Here is a 24,351-nt window from a genome sequence, read left to right as displayed (position 1 = left end):
ATCAAACATACAATTATTTTGTTTAAGATCGCATTTGCGAAAAAATTGTATTTGAAAATTCACCGAGTGATAACATAGAAGTAGAAACGGTTATTCATGCACAGACACGCCAGTTTATAGCTAATCAACAGCACGCGCGCCAGAGTAAACAAGAAATTCAATTTTCTAAATAATCTCGAGCGGAAAAGTTATATCTTTTGTATGAGTTGCAAAAATGCGGGGCTCGAAGAAATATGTAGATTTTTAATCCACGGTCGAATCGCAGCTCGAATTTTCGATCGTTAATTTGTCGAAGATAAAGCCCCAACTTACTAAATAGTAAAACAGATTTCGTGTGTGCGTCAGAAATACCTCATCACTAAAAGTAGATGTATAAAAACAAACAATGATTGTCTATCTTAAGACATTCGTGACTTTAACCAATCGAACACATTTCTCCATGCCCGAGTGTGCTAAGCCTGTATTAAAATTTCAGTATTTTTTCTCTCGCATAAATTGAAAAGGTGTTAAGATATTTTGTCAAAATAGCGAGACAGTTTTTCTACATAAAAATATAAAATAAGAAAGAGAAATTAATAAAAACTCTACGCCCGGGAGTTCGTTTATATCAAGAAAAATGTAGTCTTTGCAGAGGAATAAAATGTTAAACAGAAAATCACTTGTATACCTCAGAAATGGTTGTATCATATTTTTTAAAATAAAACTTGACTCTCGAGTTTCTTGACGTGACAGAGTAAAAAATTCGACTAGGCCAAAAAGTTTGCACCCCGGCGACGTTTTATTTTCATAACAAAACCTCTACCAATATTTTTTTACCCCAATATTTTTCAAATAATCAGTTTTCACACATTTGGCGAGAGCATTGTATATCAAGAGTCGAGCAGTTTCTTCAAAAATAACACAGAACTTGATAAATGTACAGTAAGTGGGTTGTTTCACTGACCAACAAAGTTATAAATATTTGCCGGATTTTTTTAAACAAGCCCGCGGTCAATATATTACATGAAATTATAATTTGAAAATGATGGGGACACTCGAAAGCTCCTTTAACGTACTTTGGTATACGGGGATCACGACAGAGTAGTCTTGAATAGTGGCTACAATTGTCTTTGTTCTTATTGGATGCTCGTCGCTGAAGCTAGATGCGTCACAAGAAGGCGGGGATAAAACGTGATGCTAAAGGATCAGCAGAACGCGACACTAAGGAGGCAACAGAATACTTTAATTAAAGGACTATTGAATTTTAAATGTTTCTCATTTTTCTATCGATTTCATGTAGTTTCATGTAAGTAGTTTTTTTTTTATTATTTATCTAGAATTTTTACATTGTCTAACTAGAATGTTGTATTATTGTTTACCTAGAATTTTTCCTGGATTGGAAATGGATTCTCAAATCCACACAGTGCCAAATCAAAGATACACTTCAATATTGGACTGGTAACAATAGAAAAGAGAACTTTACATATTTTATTGTACATCTTTACTGTACATCATATATATAGACGGACATGTTTAAATTCACAAATGACCATCTTTGTGACATGGTAGTTCTTGTTCTCATGTTTGTATTTGTTTCTCGCTGTTACACGTGTAACGCCTCACTCTGTTTCCGGAAACGTTTTTCCATTAGCAAATGAATCTGCCCCCCCCCCTCCCCATTTTCATCAACATTAAAATGATCTATCCTTGGTAGAAAGGTATTTCATAGAACGTAAAACATGTTCCACCAACAATAAAAAATATCGCACGTGTTTTGCGTCGGCAGCACCGGAAGTTACGCGTACCTCATCGTTCTTCCAGCGGATTAGGCGATACACCTACAAAAGCTGTTACAGAAGGCAAGCAATTCGTGTGGGTCCGAACTGGCCGATTATTTTATTACCGCCTCGCTCCGGTAATTTCGATCCCGGCAGATGGACAACACGTGCGTCAGACCCATCGAGAAGCAACGAACAGGCATACAATTATAAATCACGCCATCGATGACTGAGGACAATACTAAAAGAACTTCCTGAAGTGTTCACCGCTCCTTGATCTAAGCTCATTTCGACACACCCACGTCCAAACGCAAATCGCTACATTCGTCTACCAAAATCTACCGCCTTAACCAATGACGAAAAAAAGAAAAAAAACGAATCGACGACGGATAGAACGCGAAAAGGGACGGTCAGAAATTACGAGAACGTGATAAAATATCATTTTCGAACATAGCGAATAATTTTTATCAGTGTAATCGGGTGTACATAGCCAAGATAAGTGTATTTTATTGCACAACTCGGATGCTCGGTATCACCTGGCGCATGCTGAAAGAGGGCAACAACCATCAACATGCTGTCTTCCGTACACAGCACGAGCTAGTTATACTTATTTGAGTAAAAGTGATTCATATTGACATTAATTTTCCCTCCTATTTCACGTTTCAGGATTATAAAATCGAGAAATTATTAGAAGAAACCTTCGAACATTTCTAGACTAATAAGGAACTCTCTTCAGCAAATTCGTCGCTCTGCATTATATTTTAGTATTTTCTAATACTATTGCGCAAACATTGTTCCATTGATATTGCTAAATGTGACCAGTCGACGATTTTGATGGCCACTTTAACAATGTGAACGTTGTTAACGACTGTTCCAGAATTATAAGTGTATTTTGTATGTAATCTTCATCGGGGAATTTGCCCTACTAATTATACATATAACACATATTACGCACTCTGTGAGCATATTTTAAATATTACCGAACATTATAATCAAATCAGCTTACCCCTGTGCTGACTGCTGAAAGCATTATCCTCTCGTTTAGGGACAACGTTTCCCCCTGTTTCATTTTTATCCGTTTCTTGTCGAGGCTCTTCATAGCGTACATTTTCCCCGTGTCCGCTTTCCGACAGCCATAAACTTCTCCGAAACCACCTCTGCCGATTATTCGATGCACACTGAAGTCGTTCATCGTCAACTGAAACAGCGATTCGTCGAAGATGCTCGTGAATGGGACATATAATTTATTCTTCTCTTCGACGAATCCGATACGGTGATTCGTTTAATGAGAGTACAGAAATGTGAACACACACACACACACACACACACACGCACACACTTAGCAAAGTATATACTAATTTCATTTAAATGTGGCATTGTTAACGATATATCCTCTCTCTTCATAGCCGAACGTACGATTTATTTGTTGTCGTTATTATTACCAAATGAATTTTGTTCTGACTCAACAAAAAAATGTATCAATTAAAAGTATAGAGAGAACGTATTTTTAAACGGATGACAAAGTTTTGTTAAACAACGGAAACGTATCGCAGAGTTGATGTGCATACAAGCTGTCCTATTTGAATTTCCCCAAGCAAATACGTGGGGATATGTGGAAAATATGGTATCATGGTCGCGTTTTAATCAACCCTGGGAACGCTCGGGGAGCTCGTAGTTCAAATTTCAAACGTGAACCAAGTTTTTAGTGCGTGTTTTGTGTAGCTGACATCGAAACGTTTTCAAAACACTACTTACTTGTGTTATTTACACGAGCCGTTCCCGAGATATTAAGGTGACATGCCATCGGCATACGAATTACACGATGTACACAGCAGGAAGGTTGCTGGGTTGGTCTTTGTATATCTTAATGACCCTAAAATAGGTAGATTCGTTACTCCTGTAGTGTAATTAACGGCTCCAAACGTCGGGCCAATTGATATTGCAATTATCAGTGAGATTTCGTTTCAACTAGTTTAACCGACTTCGCACACAATTTATTAGTAACATCTCGGGAAAGGCCCAAAGGACTCTGCAACGTTAGCTACAATACAATGTGTCACAAAAATATCGATTCCTACTCCGAAATTTTATGAAGGCTCAATTTGCAAATTGACGAGAGACTCTTCGACCTCGATATGCGCTATGACTTCGGTCCCCATAATTTACAACATCATGTACTTATAAAGTTCATGTACTTGTAATTAGTATACACACAATTATTTCCTCGAGTATTATAGATACAAAGAAATGTCCCAGGTAATTGTTGTATGATATATGTACAAAGGAGATATGAAGTGATAATTATGTGAGTTTATTGTAAAAAAGGTCACATTGAATTTTCGTAACTGGAACTCTATCAGAAGACCCCTTTCGTTTGCTCCCTTGCACGAGACTTCTCAAAATTCAGTTATGCTAACTAGCATGAAATAGTCGAAGAGAGGAACAGCTGAGAAACTGAAATCCACAAGTTCCAGATTTTCTGTTCGTGTAAAAGTCTTTACGAAACAAAAATTATGGACTAACGTTGTGGAGAGTCTTACTTTTATTGTGATACTTTTTTTTTTTGAATTATTTCACCGCAAAGTTTTTAATATTTTATGATTTAAAATTAAATTAACGGGTGCAATGAGAAAATAGTCAGTAGGTTGTAAAGATGAACAACGGTTTAGGTGGTGTAATATAAAATGTCTTATAAATCAGTAGACTTCGGGTTTTTATGTATTTATGATATACAGAGACGACTGAGGATCTTATTCTTATCGTGTTACTTTTTTTTATAACTATTTCACCACAAAGTTTCTATTTTATTACTTCAAAATATGATTTCACAACCTTTTAGGAATAGGTAAAATTAGTTAGACAAGTTCTTTCCTCTTCTTTCTTCCGCTAGCTTGTGTGATAGTTTTACTTTTCGATGACAGTTCGTATCCAGAATTACAAGAACACAGAATATTCCTGAAACATATGAAAATTAATATGAAGTATACAATAATTCTGAACATTCTATTTTTGATTAGATCCTGTGTACCAGATAGCAACATCATGTACATTATTATAAAATTAATACATACCTTTTGATTAAATAATCACACAGTTATCGTAAATCACTGCTGTTGCGACGCACAATTCTCAGCTCCATAAACTCATAGCACCTCTCGATTTTTAATTATAAAGTGTATATTTCTTTTACTACTTTCACATATGTTCACATCATAATTTCTTTACGGAATTAAACGCCTGCTAAACATCCAGTCGTTAATAAAACAATTCACCTGAACAGATTTAATAAAGCGATTTATTATTATTTAAACGAGTCTCGACAAGTTCGGGCTCGCATCAATTTAATTATAAATATAGCGTTCTGTTTACAAACAACAAACTTTCCGGAAACTTTTCGAATTTCCCTCGTACAACTTGGTTCAGTCAAAATTAGCAGAGAGAATGGTAAAACGAGTTTGAAAGCTTTAGTATCGGAGAATGTGTATACAAACTTAAAATTGTTTATATATAATGCAAGTAATCAATCTTATAATTCTCTTCTTCACGAGCAAAGATTCTTCGTTAACAATGGATATAAATTATAAGAATATAAATATCAACATAATAAAATGAAAAATTATGTAAAAATTTATCAAATGTCGTTTTGTCATTATACCATCAAGAACTCTTTAAATTTGGTAAAAATTTGGTAACTTCGTAGTGTAGAGTTGTTTGAACTATTCTAAATCTTGTTAGGTTTTACAATCGCAATTACGATGCTAACCAAAAGATAGCAGAAAAACGCACATAAAAATCACAATCTTTTATTCAGTTCTCTCGTTGCACAGATTTAAATTAGAGCTTCTGATTTTCAGTAAATGAGAAGATTTAATACTTCTCCAACAATCCAACAGATACAATTGAGCAACAATAAAAAAAAAGAATGCAAATTCTCTTGTTCATTTAAACTTTAAATTTGTTCGCATAGGTATGAAGAATTGTATGCAATAACAAGTAACATGAACGAGTTTAAAGAGATTGAATATTCTCCGATGTGCGGGCTAAAAGTTGAAAGTCGTGATGCACAATCTGTGCGATATTGAAGGAAAAACAACGGAACAAGATATTTTTGCAACATCGTGGCTAAAAATGAATTTCATGCAAGAGCCGTATATTAAATAGTTTCCCCACTTGTGTTGCTAAATCGTATTTTCATCGACGCGTTCAAAAATAAAAAGCAACAAAGCCATTCGGGTTGATTAAACATGCAATTTAATACGCATAGCGTTTGAGCCCATTATAGTGGAGGCAAATGAAGTGTCTAAAAACAATGGTTGCTCAGCGCACAGGTTAATTGAGTTTCCCTTGAGCTACTTCGCAGGTCATCTTTTTGTCTTTGTTCTCAGAATTTTCAGGCTCATGCTTTCTGCCGTATAATTACGTGGCCGTGTTATGAAGGAAGAAGTTTCCGACATTGTTTCGTATCAGATACGTATGCGATCGCCAAGGATCGTGCGAATCTGCGTCCACTATAGCGTGCGAAAACAAAACATACTACGACGGAGAAGGTTCATCAATTTACCTGCATATTTAATTCTAAATTCTTCCATTGGCAGAAACGTGTGTACTTTTCGCTGAAAACATACAACGATATTTCTTAGAAAATTGTCTCGGAATTCGGGATTCTGTTTTTTTTTTATTCTTCGTTTTTTTTTTTATTTGTTCTTATATCGTTCGCATCGCGCGACAACATACCTCTCCAAAAACTTCTTGAACGGCTCTCCCCTTAAGTGATTAAAAATTTCTTCGATATACGGCTGCAAAGGTAATCGATGCGATTTAATTGGATCGACGCAGATTGACCACAAGTTGTTAACGTTATTACAATTAAGCGATATCAGATCGTGAAGGACCAACCTCAAATAAATTAACGGGAACTTCGTTTTTTATGAGGTAATCCTGAACGGTGGACACCGCTTCCATGGAGTATTCCTGGAAGACAATGAAAACATACAAACTAGTGCAAATAGAACAAACACTACAAATAGAACTACGCGCAAACAAATGGACGTTCTTTCTCTGAATATCTTTCTCGTACGCCTCTCAGAAATGGTTGCGCAAAAAGATCCTAGGGTCACTTTGCACGTTTTTCTTTCGTTCTTTAAATCGACAAATTTTGTTTCGCGCGCACGTTGTTGCATCTCAAAGAGATACACTTCGCAACGCGAACAAAAAGAAACGTTTACGCGGTGTCTAAAAAAAGAAAATGGATGAACTTTTGCCCTGAGAGACGTACGAGAGTGAACAGAATTTGCGGTATCTATTTTTACAGTGTAGCAGTCGGTGTTTTTTTTTTTTTTTAATTATTTACGGTCTAATATTTTAATTTCTGTCGCCGAGTACTGATGTGTAAGGTTATTCGAAGCTATTCAGAAGCGTTTTTGATTGCGTTACGTTCACAAAGGATGACTTAAATCGTTCAACTTACGACAGAGACTGCAACTTTACGCAAAATCATCGTTTTCTGAATCAATCGCGAGCTTATCAATTTTTGATCCTAGCCCAGACTTGGTTGCAGATACCTTTTTCTTCGGAATAATTTTAGTAAATCGATAGTGTTACATCCGCTTCTAATCTTTGCACTGTTTTAACCCTCAAATGATGGATCTTTTCTATAATCACGCGTTTGACAATGTTTATGGTTGTCTCGAGCTTTATTCATCAATTTTTCAAAAAATATTGTTCAAAGTATTTTTTGTAGATCCGTTGGTCATTCGGTTATTTCTATCATGACAACAATTCATAGAATTTGATTGCCGAAAATTGTGTAATTAGGTGACGATTCCAGTGCACTGAGTTAAAATGGCGGTAACTGCAGACCGAGGGTTTTTCATTAACTCAACATAAAGACGTATAACATAAAGACAAACGTAAACATAAAGGCAAATTGATGGGTATAAATGGAGAAAAGTGACCGAAATGCGATGAAAATAGCTAGATAAAGCACCAAACATCGAAGACATTCGAAGTATTCAGGAATATTCTTAGTTTCTCCTCGATTTACTGAAATCGTCATCGGAAGAAATACATTCTCATTTAATTTCTGTTTCCCACGATCTCAAAAAATGTTTATTTCGCATAAAGATCCACAATTTACCTATCAGTTGAACATTGGAAAGAGGAATCTCTATTGGGAATGTATCAGCAAAAATACGTAGCACATAATCACATCAGGAACAGAACGATAAAATGTTCATTTGTTCAGATAGCTGCTGCAATCTCTTTGAAAATTGTACGAGTTACTGTGATTGTACTGTATACGTTCGATTTTCTTCATATTTTGTTTAGATACAAAAATTTTATGAAATATATATGTGACTAAAGAAGGTTGTTTTCGACGAGTATACTCGTCACACGAAGTAATGGCAACATTTTGAGCTGCAACGAGCACTATACATACTCGTAAAAAAATCACCTGACTGTTAAACTAATAACTCGTAAAAAAATCAGCTAACTGGTTAAACTAATTAAAGGCTATTTTTCCTTCCCTTCGCATAGAATAATTTCAGTAAAATATAAGACAGGATCGAAGCAAGATTATTCGCACAGTCGGGAAACCGCGAATCGACTCGCGGAGTTCTGATCTTTGAAAGCGATGAAGAAATGTTTCGAATAGACGTAAGACCGATGCCCTAAGTTACGGACGTGGGATAAGTGGTCACGGGGGCATGCAGATCAATCCGTGCTTTCGATGATTGTTCCGCAGGTAGCCGGTAATAGAAGAAAGCTGCCTAACGTGACCGAGAGAAAAATCCTAGGGCAGGCTGCGATTGATTGCGAGGCTAAAATTAGGGGTGCGCCGACCGGGGGAAAGTATCTCGTTGCAAAGAAAAAGAAACCACGGAAATAGTTCTCCTCTTCCGAGCGCATCGAGGGCTAGAGATTAGAAGCCCTCGCACGACACCAAAAGACCTATTCCGGAACTTATTCAAGCATTCATGAGGAAGGCAAAGGCGAGGAACGGTCCGAGCTTTTATACGGTTCCTCTATGGTTCAGAAGCGATTTTTGGCGCTTTTTCACGTGACGCGAGACAAAAAGTTCGAGGATCCCTCAAGGCTTCTCTTTCTTCCGACGAATGGAAACCCGGCAGATGCGTGTTTCGGTAAATATGTAGCCGGATTCAGCGAACGCTCGATTTCGCGATTCAAAACGTTTGAACTTTCCAACGTTCCTTCCGCTGTACGCGCGCACTAGGGCAAAGCAACAAGGAGAATCAAAGAATTTTCAATATAAACAAAATAAAGCGACGATCTTTTTATGTTACAGCTGAAATGTCGCAGAACGAGGAAAACAGAGAGAATGTAGTAGGAAATATTCCAACTAAATTGTGATTTTTTTTAACGACAGGTTTATAACATCATTTCCCGTAGATTTCGACGGGTTGATTTCAAATTTGTTCGCAAAAATCCATTGCTTCAGAATTTTGACAAAAGATCGATTTAATTGAAAAAAAACTAACGAGATCGTGATTTTTTCGTTGAAATAATTCGGTAATCTGCTAATTTTTTTTAAAAAATTCTTAAAGTGGTGGATAAATGTCACTTTGATTTCAAATTCGATTGCAAAATTTATTTACCAGTTCTGGATTTTACGCAAAGATGTTGCATGATACATAATGCATGATATAAAGGATATTTAGGGAATACGGTGATAATTATTCGAGTTTGCTGTGAAATTTACAGGAGTTTACATTGAAATTTATAAATTGAACTCCATCAGAAGGCCGCTTCCATTTGTTCCCTTATACAAGACTTCTCAAAATTCAGTTATGTTAACTGCTTGCAACAGTCGAAGGTGGAACAGTTAGAATTCAAATTCACAGTTCGCAGATTTTTTGTTTGTGCGGTAATTTACGATCATAAGAACTCTATGAAACAGAAATTATGGACCAATGTTGTGAAGGATCTTATTCTTACGCTTTTTTATAATTATTTCACTGCAATATTTCTAATATTTTATAATTTGAAATTAAATCGAGGGACGCTATGGTAAAAACTCAATAGATTGCAAAAATGGACAACGTTTTAGGTGATGTAACATGAAATGTCTTCAAAATCTTGAAGCGGCAGATTTTTGTTACTAAACTTGAAATCAGCCTGTCAACATCTACGGGAAACGATGTATTACAGACTCGAAAAAAACATTCCACTGTATAGTCGTCACGCAACAAGAAGGCACCTTTGTGTTTACATTCCCCCTCTTACTAGCTGTTCCACTGTCACAGCTAGTAAGAGGAGGAAAGTAAACGCAAAGGTGCCTCCTTGTCGCGTGAGGATTATACACGGTATTGGATAAAATTTTGTTGTAATATTTCAAGACTAACATAAATTGTCAAGGTTAAAACGTTAAACGGTAAAAGTACGGTAGAAAATGATAAAAAAAACATTTTCTCTATTTTCTACTTATTTGGCAACATTTTAGATTTAATGTAAAGAAAAATTATCGCTTCATTTCACTTCTATGAAAAGTTCTCTGATTTTGACACAACTTCTCGTCGCTTCGTCCTATTGTGCGTCGTACAGATTACGATCGATGAAATTTGAAGTATGCACTCCTGAATGTCTGTACTAAATTATGTTACATAGAAATGATTTGTACCGTACAGAATTTGTTTAAAAAGCCTCGGAAACAAAAAGGAACTCACGGCCTTACTTCATCCAATTATATCATTTATATCACTTCGTAGAGGACGATTTGTTAAAAACTAATTGGACAGCGTTGGAAAGCATTCTTTTAGCTATAAGTACGTGAAACAATTACTAAGTTGTACATATATCGTTTGTAGGAAAAATACTCTTTTAAAAACTGTCTAGGTTTTCAAACTTCGGCAACCAATCAACGAACTTCGTAAAAGCAAAGGATAACGATTACAGTTTATATAAATCGAAGAAGCAATTTAATAACAACCGATTGTTGTCACTAAATTTTCTACTAGTCCTTGTACGCGGTTTCGGGGTTTGGTATATAAGTTACTCACATGCGTGTGCGATAGCAGCTCCTTCATGATGTAATTGTCATAGATTTCTTTGGCAAGCTTTTTCCTCTCTTCGGGGCATTCGAGCTTCTCGTACGCCTTGATCTACAATGCAGAAATGAGAAATTCCTTATGGAGTTTGATGGCGACGCGTGTCACCACGCTAGCGAAACTTAACTATAGCGTGTGCGCGGGCTAACACGAACCTCTTCGTAAAACTTAAGTTGCGGGACTGGCTCCTCCGACACGTTTTCGCAGAAGTCCTTGAATAAAAGGTACCCTGGAAATAGAAAACGAGAGAAAAGAATGATAGATGCGTCCAGAAACTGTGCTTCCTGCGATCTCTAACCGCGACACGTCATCGTACACAGAGTTGGGCAAAACGTAATCTAATTAATGATCGATCACGACATGATTATACTTTTGATTACGATTGAATTAATAATTTTTATTTAAGATAACAATAAAGAATATCGTGAATATCTTTTGGAAGATACATATTTGTACCTTGTACTATATACTTATACTTAGGTATATACTTATATTATAAAGTATACAAGGTATACAATATCATTCAAATGATTACACGTTTCTGATTAATGACTGCAGATTACAAACGTTGTGGAAGATTATTAGATCACTCCCTGCGATGATTACGCGATTAATGATTATGATTATTATGATTACTTTCGGTAATCATCAAAATGTATAGTTGATTAATGCTCAACTCTGATTGTACAATGATCTGGCCAAGCAGCGTTTCATAGACAAAATTCAATTTTTTAAGTTTAATAGGGGCAAAATAGTATTTTAAATGCCACATAGTAAATAGATATTTTATTGTTATTGAAAATAAAATATTTTATTCGTTGTGTGACAAATTTTTAAGATAATATTAACAGTATTTTATTGATAAACGCTGAAAATATTTGTGCCAGTATGGAATATTTGATTTATTTAAAACATGATTTCTTATGTTATCTCGTTTCTCGTTATCAAATGAATTTTATTTCATATTTTAGAGTATCAAAATACAATATTTATTCTAGCTGTGAATTACTGAAATAAAATACTTTATTTTTCTGAAATTTCGTATCCTACTTGAAGTACTATTTTATTTGAATTTTGAAGAATCTATTGTTTAAATATTACGTATATTATAAATATTGCCCAGCTCCGTCTGATAATAAACAATCAGTAAACAAACGACGTATTTCGCATTTCTAAATACTCTTTTGTTTCGAACACTAATGAATGCGTAACATCGAATTTATTGCGAATAAATCTAATATCTTAATTTACAGCAACATGTCTTTAACTTTAACGCTGTATCGAACAATAAAGAAAAATTCGAAAATATTTTAGACGACGGAGACAGACCGGATCTAAAGTTTCCCAACACGTAGACTCAGCGAACCCTTTGCGAAGGTTGTAAGGTTAATGAGAACGATTTAAATGCATAATCTGCTGAATGAACAACCCCCTGTCTCTGTACAGCACTTTCTTTGGTCGCTACCTTGGTCTCATATTTTATACGTAATTTACATTAACGAATTCTGTGCAGAAAGTCCCACGTAACTTTAATATCTCTGTTATTATTGATAATTAGCCTGCGGATTTTTATGCAGAATAAAAATTGTCGTCATTCGTCGAAAAACGTAGGGTCTACATAGACATTTATTTCTTTTCTTAGTAATTTTAATGATCTGACAATATTACAATAATGTTTCTAAATTGTTTAAATGTTTTTACTATTTCGCATCTGATTTACTAATTTTTGTCATAAATGCGTAAAATCCGCGGTTAACTTATGACAGAATAAAATACCAAAGAAAAACATGATTCATCATATGGGCACAAATACCATAATAAATAAACAATGTTTCCAGATGTCACAAGCATTGGATCTGCACATATTTATTACGTCACAGGATAATCGAAAATAATAGTCTAATGTCAAAATTGAATGAAAATTGATACAATTTCGAAGTAGCAGATAAAATAAAAGGAATTGGTGAAGGGAAACCAAACACTTTAGCAAATACTCGGCACGAAGTTCCTTAACAACAACGCTCGATTGTAGACGATAAACGAACGATTGTTATCCCTTGACTAATGTATTCACGTGCAACTCTAACATTATTTTTGCTACTCAATGCCTTGCGAAGGACACGATACTATAGATCGTTGGATGAAAATATACGTTCCATTTAAACAAATAACGATAACCTTGAAATCCTGAGAAATATTTTTCGGTTTTTATAATAATCACATTTTTCTCTGACATTTATTACTAGTCCACGAATTTTTTGTGCGCTTGTAACACAAATAGGTGGATGCGATATAAAAAAAAAAAGAAGCAATTAGGGATATGAAAATGTTTATTGTCAATTTACCAAACCGATCTACAATCGATGAAATTTGTATTTAGAGTTGCTTACAGTTAATGCAAAAATTTCTATTTTGCATAAAGACCCGCAATATACATGGTGTTCCATTTAAGTTAAAATCGAAAAAATCTCGTAAACACGTGATTTAAAAAATAAACGCTGATACGCGTCCTTCAGTATTTCGACTGGAAAGTCAAATGCAACTACTAGTTTTTTAATGCGCGGGTATTTTCAAGGTTATTTCAAGGTCACCTTGTATTTTTTATCATAAATCTATATTTTTTATTTCGGAATCATATTCTATGTAAAGAAATGCGCAATCTCTGTGCCATAAGACTTGCATACTTCATAGACAGCCAACATATCACAATGCAAGAAAGCCTGATCTACACATTTGCTGACGGCAAGTACATGGAAAATCCGGACGAAGCACTAGACAGCCTACAAACACATCTACAACATCCGGAAAAACGGTTGATAAGAAGAAAAATAAAGGTCAACCACGACAAATCCAATCATCCGACGTTCACACTCCGTAGAGAGAAGACACCAAGGATAACACTATAAAGAAATAAAATAATACTATAAACAGTCGTAGTCGGATACCTAGGATTCCATCTAGACACAAATCTTACTTGGAAACAACACGTTCGTAAAAATATCGATCAAATCAGACCGACAAGTAATTATATGAACTATAAATTCTTCCTAATTGCCGCACAGATTGTGCACAAAAATGGATAATTTGAGAAGAGGAGATATAATTATTGAGTCTTGCGGCTCGTTTTTACAGTTCGACAATCGGTAGTTATAAAATCGAGTCGCAAGGCTCAAACAATTGTATCTTCTCTTCCCAAATTGTGTACAATTTTTGTGTACAATCTGAGCGTCAAATATGAAGAATTTACTGTACTAACCAACGAGTCGTCAATCGACATTAAGCATTGAAAGCAAATTGTCAATGTACAGAGTGAATAGAAAATTCTGTCCCTATATATCTGTATATTTATACATATTTAGTTGCTTTGGAAATAAGGACATTTCAATTTAATATTCTATAGATTTTATTTATATTATATCAATCATAAAACTGAAGAACAAAATTTACATTAAATGTTCAATATTTGATGCTTCTGCTTCAATATTAACGATTATTAATCATTATGACATATAATTATTAATAACTGTTGCACGCTCGGTTATCGTAATTTCATTCCACGCATTTTGCAAAGCCAGTTTGAACTCATTCGTCGGCTTGAATGATTGATGGGAGATCTTCTACCTTCGGTACTTCGGTACTAATAATTTTAATTACTTTTTTCTGTCGCCCTCTCTATCTTCTTTTTTTTTCGTATCCGATAGTCATAACAATGTCGGCGTTCTTTAATCTTCCGTTGTATTAATCGTAACCGACTCTTTGTAGCTTTCCATTTTTCAGCTGAAAGAAGATAGAAACGTACGATGTAAAAAAAAGAACTCGAGAAATAAATTAGATTTGAACACTGAACATTTCCAGAAACGAAAGGAGCGTTGTTCATAAAGTGACAGAATTTCGTCCGCATCCCGTACAAAACTGTAATACGGACCTGCAAAATACAACTATGACGGACAACAGAAAAAAGCTGCGGTCTCAAAAATGGAAGCGGCATAGACGAAAATGCATCGCACAACGAACAGTTTGCCGCGGTACGTCAAGAACGAAGACATCCGTAAGGACCTGCAACCTCTTCTCTGTTAAAGCAGAAGTGAAACGTTTTACGGAAAACGACAGAATAAGAACCACAAGCCATCCTAACCCGCTTGAAAGCTCATTGTACAATACCAACAGCAGCAGAAAGCTTGAAAGGTCCCGATTTTTACACTATCGACCAATAAGTGTGAGAAATCCGCAGTATCAAAAATTTGTCAACGCTTGTAACTTGATCTTGCGTTGACCGATTTTGATACAATTTTCAACATGCATATGTAACTTAACGAGATCTACAAAACGCATTTTCTTCTTAAATTCTCATTACAGGCTCGGATAAAAAAGTGAAAAAACGAGAGTTTTTATATTCGTTTTTTGTCCCTCCAAGTAATAGCAAAATTGTGACAAAGTAGTTTAGTCATTGTCTAGTAGACTGGTTCCTCCATCGTCTAAAAAAGAAACATTCAAATCGTCCAATCCAGTTCGATTCGTGGGCAACTTATTGTTGCGCGAGATTCGAAGTGAACGAGTTCATGCGGGACACTCTGTAGATGCAAAATATTTGCTATTGATTTTGCGTTGCCTGTTCGATCGGATTAACAACTGTCAAGCACGATGCATCGTGCACGGGCTTGAGACCTGGTCGAAAGGATTGAAAAAGGCGCGCATCAAAGGAGCCGACGGACCGTTGAAACACGCACGTGTATGCTCGAACACGCGTGACGTAACGTAAAGTTGGACATGAAACGGCTTTAAAACAGTAACAATTGTATGCCATCGGCACGTAATTACTTGCATTGTTGTTCAATTCGCACGTGTTCTCTTTTACCGCGCACACAGATTCCGCGTAATTTAGAGCACCTCCCGTCACTCAAATTTTTGCTGCAATAACACGTTTTTATAGCAAGTCGATACGGTGATCCGCCTAATGAACGAATACCTTTCTAACATTTCCCGTACTATATGAAAAAGTTACGTTTTATCATATCTTTTTCACATTAAAACTTACACTGCGGCACTATGACCGGGAGGCCGATGACGGTTGTAGCGCGGGGCCGGTCGTAACACGTTAAATATCTCAAATTATATGACAGATATTATTGCACGGTTCAGATATATAATGTAAAATGACATTTGGGAAACACTCATCTATCATACTTAGGTAAATACGAAATATACATCTGCATGAGGAAGAAAATAATTTTCCGGTACCTAAAAGCTAACTTTCCTTCCTGCTTGAAAATTGCGATACAAGTGCTTTTCCGGCAAATATATTCTTCCTTCTTGTTTTAAATCTCTAATTTCATGTGTCCTAGAGAAATACTGATAGTTACTTTGCATCGATAAGCATGTCATAAATAACAATTTATAATTAACGTTTGAAAGTGCGGTGGGGGACGATTGTAACACCGACAGTTGGGGTCGATTGTAAGAGATTTCTTCGCCTAATTTTCTTCATCTCATTATTTAAATAAGTACCTATATTTATTGGATTAACTAATAAATTTAAAATTGTTATAATTTTATATCATAAATAAACTTTCAGAATGGCTCGTGCAAAAATTAGAAAAACTAATAAAGAAACCAGGGATATAAAAGCATACGAAGATGGCTATTTCTTAATGCACAAGAAAACCACTGTAACTGAATAATCTCGGGTAAGTAGGTACGATGTTCGTACAATAATTGTCGTTGTAAATGCAATAGTTCGTGTGCAATCGTGTTCTAAAGTCAGTGTTATTAAGAAATTATTACTGTACTGCGGATCTGTATGAAAAACGAAAATTGTCTACGTCAAAATAAAAATGTCTTTTCTCTTTTAACGGTTGTAATAAGTTGAAAATAATTTAACAATATCCATAAGTTCCTCTAATGTCTACAATTTTGTATTTAACCTATTTTATTAACGGAATAATTAATTACCAATCATGTCAACTTTGATTTATTCATTTTTGCAAATTTATTATTTATCAAGCTAAATCGACTAAAACACAGCCGAGCTCATTATTTAATAATCATTATTTAGATTTTACTCGTATATCGAGTAGCAATGTTACAGAAAATTTTTTTATATGGTATTTGACTGATATCAAAAGACAAATACGACATAAAATATAGCTTTTCTCAAGATCATCTTTTTCGGAGTCTCTTTTTTCAAGATCATCTTTTTCGGAGTCTCTTTTTTCAAGATCATCGATCGGAGCGTGCAAGTCCATATCTTCCTAATTGCATCGCGTAGCACTGCATGTTGTTGCATTCGTCTCTAAATCTTGGGATACCGGCAGAAAATAATTACATGTTTTGTTTTCATGCTTGGCGTCAAAGGTCATTTCAAGGTCAAGTGAGATTATATATGTCTGAATATAGTTTAACGTCAGTTACACGATGCAATAAAAAAAGATATGCGCTTATATCAATGACCTTGACAACTCCGGAGGGGAAAAAGCACCTTGAAAAAAGCTACTTGTTGCATCGTATTCGCCTTTCGATATCAGTCAAATTCCACGTTTTCTAACATCGCAGTTGGAGGAGATATTCAGCTGGACATTTTTAGGTGGGTCACCCTGTATAATGTACGATATTAATTGATGTCCACTCTACTCTTGAGTATGTCCATTGCGAGTTTAATTGTTCTGACTCCATCGAGTGGTGACGTCCATCTACGCGGTGATTCAACAACGATCGTAAAGTTTCTCAACAGTTTTCATAGTTTCACGTCATTCTGTCAATGTCATCTACGTAAAAGGCTCCAGAACATTGTTCTGGTTGTTTATGGTGCGCTGAGAATTCAGGTATGTACATCGTCACTCGTTCCTCCGTTTTGAATGAAAACTGCGTTACGTTTTCTAGCGAAGAATAGAGAAGCGTAACAGAAATTCAAGTGTCATTATCACTGTCGAGGGACACTTTAAAAACAACGGACAATGCGTAATTAAAGTACCGGTAGCAGCTAGACATTGTTTCTATTACTTTACGCATGCATGTTTCAGGATTGAACCCAAAAAATGTTTCAGATTCCTCTCTTTTTAATTATTTAATTTAATCATAACTATATAATTTATTTTTTCATCTTCACAAATAATCATCTCCCACTAATAATTATCCACAAAATTTTTTTGAATATTATATTATTTAATAAACCTTTGTCGTAAGTAAATATATTGTTACAGATTACATCTATATAATTTATTTTTTCGGAGAAAATCTGATGTTGAAGAATCAAAGGAATCGTGAAACTGATAATTCATGAAAAATATATTTCCGGGATAGTTGATAGTATGGAGATGAAGACGAGTAGTGTTGACGGTAATTAAGACGAATAGCGATGGTAATAACGAAGCCGAGGTGCGCGTATGTTCGTAGTTTCATTTTGCGTTCTATTGTAGGAAGAAAAAAGAAGCAGACCGCCGCGCCGAGTAGAATAGTTGCGCATCTAAAATAAAAAAACTTGCTATATTGAAATCCGATAAACATTATATTTAAGCGAATTATATTTTAAGCAGAATCGGATCGATAAAGAAACTTCACTTTAGAGCGAAAGTTCGTGCGTGTTCCATTCAACTGCAATAGAACAGAAATTTCAGCCGGAACAACTTATGCGTGTTTCATAAAAATGTTTATAAAAATAGCAAACCTATGTATTTCGCAGAGTTGGACATTATTCGAATTGTTTCAAATAATTTCTCGAATATTTATCCAAGATAATTATCGGAATGAATTCTTTCTGGTCGAATATTTTATTAGAATAACGATTGTGCACTATACGTCATAAATTTATTCTATCCATTTGTTCGAATAATTTCTTTATTCGTATAAATTATCGGCATTATTCTTTATTCGAATGAGTTGTTCGAAAGAGATTGTAAAATTATTCGAATAATAATGCAAATAATTGTTTACTGTTCTTGTTTTCATATAATTTTATAAGAATATATTTATAACCATAAAGTTGTCAATGCTTTCCTCTGTACTCGTAGAAACATCATTTAGTTATGCATCGATCTACCAAAAAGAAATAAACTTTTCGATGTGAAAAAAGGAATACGTTAGAAATAAATCGATAAACTATAGAAAAAATACTTTATTTACTTATTTACTTGTATCATCTTTATTCAAATCAATTACTTTCCGTACGAATTCCTATATGAATAAATTATTATTCGAATGAATTCTCATGAATAAATTCTGTTCGGATAAATTTTATTCATTAATCTTTATCTCTTATCTGTCATCCAAATAAAATTGTTCCCAGCTCTGGTATTTCGGAAATTGATGAATCAATGAACTTAAAAATACAGGCACATATTTTAAATACAGTTATTTAGAAGTTGTTAAACTATAATAGATAATCATCCGCAAAGTATTGTAGTTTTCAAAGAACCGGAATTCCTAAATTCGACCATGATAAAGACAACAATTTTTACTATTTATCTCGGAAAGTGATTGTTCGAAGACGTGGAACACCATTATGTTGAAATGGCTATGTCATCATCATTTTCAGTAATCTTTTAATGCATTCTCCTTGGATTACCTTTGAAGACTGTATGCATTCGAATGATAACAATTTAAATAATTCATCGATATGATTGCATAACACTTTCAAAACAGGCAAACAGTTGAACAACAACAAAATTATCTAGCATCGACGAGGTCGCAAATTTTATCATCGGAAAGCTACATGATTGCGGCATCAAAATTTTCATTGTTAGTTCGAATGTATTATTCGTTTCAAGGAAACGAGGAAATAATTGAGGAATTCAATAGACTTGCGGATCTTTATGCAAAATAAGGATTATATGAGTTGCAAAATCTAAAAGCTGCGTGGGCATTCGTTCATGTCTTAACCATCTTGATTCATTGAAAATGATGCAACAGGATTTTCAAATTCTTCAAATGATTGGTTTGCGTTTGATCTACTTCTTTTTGTTATAAATGCATCAAATCCACGGTCTGGAAATAACAATTTTGTTGAAAAAAGAAACTGATATCTCACTGTAGACTGATAAGTAACAGAACAGTGAAATATTTCAATAAACTCCCATTTTAATACAGACACCATCGCTTGATCCTGATAAGGAAACTGCGGATTTTATGCATTTATGGCAAATGTGAGTAAACGAAACAGAGAATAGTGAATACATCGCAAGAATTTGAGGATATTTATATATACTTTCAATTTATTCAAACTATTAACCCTTCGAGCTTGAACGGCGACTTCGAGGGTAAAAATCGCTGTAGTATGTTTCAAGATACTTCTGACAGTGTCACATGTTCGTTTGTATTCATAAAACTGTTAAAAATGCAAGTACAATAAATAAGTTAAAATGGCTTGATTTTTTTTTAAACGTCGAAGAGACTAGTTTACCGTGCAATGTCTAAAACATTATGTTTGAACTCACAAAAAAACAACAAAAAATTCTCGTTCTTCATGCTGTTTTTAGCCATTCCAAGTAACAAATAGTCGAACAAACAAGTAACAAACTAGTCCCTCTAACATTTAAACAAATTCAGGTCATTTAAAAAAGTCCAGTTTTAAAAAAGTTATTGCATTTTAAAAGGTGTTTGAATACCTTTCGCCAAGATTAGTTATAACATCTTTCGGATTTCGAATTAAACTAGCTTCTGATGCGAAGGGTTAAAGGAAGATCATCCGTAATTTTATTTATGAAGATGAGACTATACAAAATTGCAAAAATTATGCTTAGACAATTTTTAAATTAATTAATAATAAAAAATAAATTAATCGCCTTCCATCCGAAAAATTTTATTTTGCATAAAGATTCGCAGCCTAGCTGACAACAAAATGGTGCGAAGGCAGGAGACAAATTCAGGATGCTCCATTTATTCGGCGACACCGTTTCACCTCTTACGCATCCTTAATTTATCTACCACTAAGAACGCGTCGATAGAATATTAACTAATATAGTAGTGAAATATGAAATCTAAATAACCATAAAGCATAAACGACAGCGCAGTATGCCACTTATTTCGCGTGCGTTGTGCTTGGCAAGTTTATTACGGGCATTATCTTGCGTGCGCTTGGCAATTTTATTACAGGCCAAGTACTTTATGTTCGCCTAATAAAAGCCTTTAACGTCTTGCAAAAACTTTATTCCGAATATATTCGAGAACGAAAAGCTTGAAGGAGAAAATTCTAGTCAAATCTAAAGAGGAGTTGTTAAATAAAGTTCTTAATAAGTACAGGGAATAATGTTCTTTATTTTGAAAATGTTCCGATCATTTTCATTTGATTCAATTTCTTGATTGCTTTCATTTGATTCAATTTCTTGATTGCTTTCATTTGGTCCAATTTTTGTTCGTTTTCATTTGGTCCAATTTTTTGTTCGTTTTCATTTGGTCCAATTTTTTGTTCGTTTTCATTCGATTCAATGTTCTGTTCGTTTTCATTTGATTCAATTATTTTGTTCGTTTTCATTTAATCCAATTTTCTGATAGCTTTCACTTCATTCCAAAATAGACCCAGTACGAATTTCATGTTGCTCGGTCAAGCTATAGTCCTCACGTGACAAGAAGGCATCTTTGTGTTTACATTCCCCCTCTTACTAGCCGCCCACTGTCGGAGCTATTGATCGCTATTGACTGAAAACGGTGACGAAGATCGACGGCGATTAATAATGACCAATAACTTCGGCAGTAGAGCAGCTAGTAAGAAGGAAATATAAACAGAAAGGTGTCTTCTTGTCGCCGGAGGACGCGGACTATGCAACAGTAGACAACATCGTACAATGATCTAAATTTAATATTTAGAGTAAATAAAGTAAAATGAAGAACATTCAAAATAATTGGTTTTTATGAAAAAAAAACAGTATATCTGTAGTAAATGGTTTCCATTTAACGACATTATTAGACTACAGATTTTTATGCAAAATAAAACTTGTTTTCATTAATTACAAGATATAAAAATTACATGGACATTTATTTATTTTCTTAATCATTCTAATGAGTTGACAGTAATACAATATTTCGAAATTGTATAAATGTCCTTGCTATTTCGCATCTAGTTAATCGCAGCAACGCGTGTACATATGTTAACATAATATTGTGTCTCTCCTTATTTTCTCGTTTCTCGAAGCAACGATTATTCTGCTTTGGTGTGGATAGTGAAAATCGTTTTGGTCGAACGCGAAACAATTCGCTACCGCATTATAAAACACAGTTTCTTTTATCGATAAGTTGTATGAACGATTCAAATTTTTCCTCGCCGATACCCGTTATTGATAACCGACATTAAAGTTTCTGTCACTGATAACTACTATGAGTAACTAAAACAGAATTTCCCTCGCCGATAACCGTTATAAATAACTGGAATATACAGCGTGAGTCATTTAACTCTTTCACCTATAAAAAAAAATATTTCGAACGAAAGTTGTTTAGTGTAAAGAGGAGCACACACGACAATAATTCATTTCTTGCCATTTTTCTTTCTTATCAAAATACGAGAGTCACCTTTAGTCTTTTAACTATAATGTGCAACATTTAATTACGTTATTTGAAAGTCCGTTAAACGCAGAATAAGAAGTTATCTTTAGTTGATTTTTAATACAAGAAATGTTCAAAGCGTTATTCATTACAAACAATGTCAAGCATGTAGGGCCTACATCGTGGACGATTGAAGGTGACCTTCATATCTTGATAAAAAATGAAAATATAAGAAAATTAAATGTTATAATATTGATATTGTTTCTCTTTGTACCGAACCCGTATATTCTCCGTCGAAAATTATTCTAAATTACCGAAATGAAATTTCCGTTATCAATAATAATAAATAATAATAGATTGTAATTGTTATTTCCAACCGAAAACTGAAATCTTAATAATCATGTGATATTTCGAATAATTTTGTTTACGTTTCGCGATTTTATTGCTGATTTTCATTATCAAAATTTTTCAAATACGTAACTGTTATTTTTTATCCTTGATTTCACTCGAACCAGCAGAACAAAATTTCGCGAATTACCGAAAGAGATGGCACACATCTTTGTCGGCATTCGGGAACGGTCGGAGATTGCTCTGTCACAGTGCGGACTGCGGACAAATGACAAAATTTTGACCAAATAAAACAATAATAAACTTAAAGAAATCGCATCGTGATGGACACTTTGTGACACTGGTGAAACTTCGCCGACGTAGTCCGCCACTGTGGAACAAAATTTCGCGAACGTTGATTTCTTTCGCGATGTTTTCTAAAGTCATTTTCAGCCCATTTGGCGTCGGTTTTCTTTTTTTCGAAAGAGGTGACACACATCTTAGCCGGCATTCAGGCATGGCCGGAGATTGCCCTGTGGGCCACTGGCCCGGCTCCGTTGGAATCGAGAGCGACGAAAGCCTACTAAGGACTCTCTACACCAGAAACAGCAAAATAAACAGTCTTCTATCGCCGGTCTTCTATCTCTTTGACGTCATTCGCCCCGAAGCGTTGCCCCCATGGATAATCCAGAACTCTCTCCCAGGGCAAAGGGCGCTCACTGCCCATGCCCGCCTTGCTATTATTTCTCCTAAACGATCCGCTAATAGACGTGAATCCAGTGTTCGGCAATGGCAAACTAACACGAGCTTTCTACACGAACTCAACGCGCGATCATTTCCAATCGATTCCCGTCGAGTTTTCCTCGCGATACGGTGCTTCTTCGAATTCGTATTCGAAGGCAGACGTCGTAACTGTTATAAGAGAAATTATCAATGCTACCGCATAAGAATTAACACCGTTCATTCAAATGATTTTCGTCAAGAATATCCGGTACGAATGATTAAAATTTGTCTTCGCTACGATAACCATTAATAATGAAAGATATTTAGTTTGATTAATTAGTAACCATTATCGATAGCAAATAATTTGTTTAGTTATTGATAACTTTTCGGTGTCGTTATTGATTATCGATAATACAAATTAATTGTTTCTTTTAATAATTCTGGTAAGTTCAAAACACAGTATTATTAAATTCTTCTTATGTGTCTTTATAACTTTATATTTCGGTTACTCGCTTCTGCCATAAGTCCATAAAATCCGCGATCTATAATTAATATTCTCCTAATAAATTCCTAATAAAAATCATGTATATTGATGGCATTAATTTTTACGCAGTAACTTTTAAAATTTCTCTTATAACAGTTTTACGATGTCCGCGCGAAAGTCATTATAAAGTCAGTAGCCAAGGAAAAGAGTCTCGATTTCCGACGATACCAACGGGTACGATCTGTTAACGGTATACGCCTAAAAATTAAGTATACTTAAAAATGTCTCACCAAACATTTGATTGAATATTTTATCGAAGGTTACTTCCTTCTTCTTTTCCAGATATTTGTGCATTACGCTTCTGACACTGCAACAGAAAGAAGAACGCGAATGTAACCATTAGATTCTAGAAGTCAACTCGTAGAATATGAAAGTTGGAGGATTTTCAATGCAACCTTACTTAACACGCAATAAGATTGTACAGCGATTTTTTAAGGTCACATGTTTCTGGACAGCGGCATGCCGACCA

At 34.8% G+C, this 24,351-nt stretch overlaps 1 protein-coding gene across 5 annotated transcripts in view; it reads right to left on the bottom strand.

The window, feature by feature from the left end:
• The window catches only part of Gprk1 (G protein-coupled receptor kinase 1), a 67,417-nt gene that overhangs the window by 5,930 nt on the left and 37,136 nt on the right, over positions 1–24,351 (bottom strand). For 2 of the 5 annotated variants that reach the window (XM_033469659.2, XM_033469658.2), the window contains exons 2-8: positions 24,113–24,189; positions 10,978–11,051; positions 10,775–10,876; positions 6,654–6,728; positions 6,492–6,553; positions 6,319–6,370; positions 2,764–2,955 (exon numbers count right to left, since the gene is read on the bottom strand). In XM_033469659.2, coding sequence (XP_033325550.1) covers positions 2,764–2,955; positions 6,319–6,370; positions 6,492–6,553; positions 6,654–6,728; positions 10,775–10,876; positions 10,978–11,051; positions 24,113–24,189 — 634 coding nt within the window. Of the gene's footprint in view, positions 1–2,763; positions 2,956–6,318; positions 6,371–6,491; positions 6,554–6,653; positions 6,729–10,774; positions 10,877–10,949; positions 11,052–24,112; positions 24,190–24,351 lie in introns of all 5 variants that reach the window. The other 3 variants (XM_033469662.2, XM_033469661.2, XM_033469660.2) reach the window with 3 other exon arrangements.

Source organism: Megalopta genalis, chromosome 10 (assembly GCF_051020955.1).
Source record: "Megalopta genalis isolate 19385.01 chromosome 10, iyMegGena1_principal, whole genome shotgun sequence".
Taxonomy (NCBI): domain Eukaryota; kingdom Metazoa; phylum Arthropoda; class Insecta; order Hymenoptera; family Halictidae; genus Megalopta; species Megalopta genalis.
Note: the sequence above shows the minus strand (reverse complement) of the source record. Positions and strands in the feature narration are given on the sequence as shown.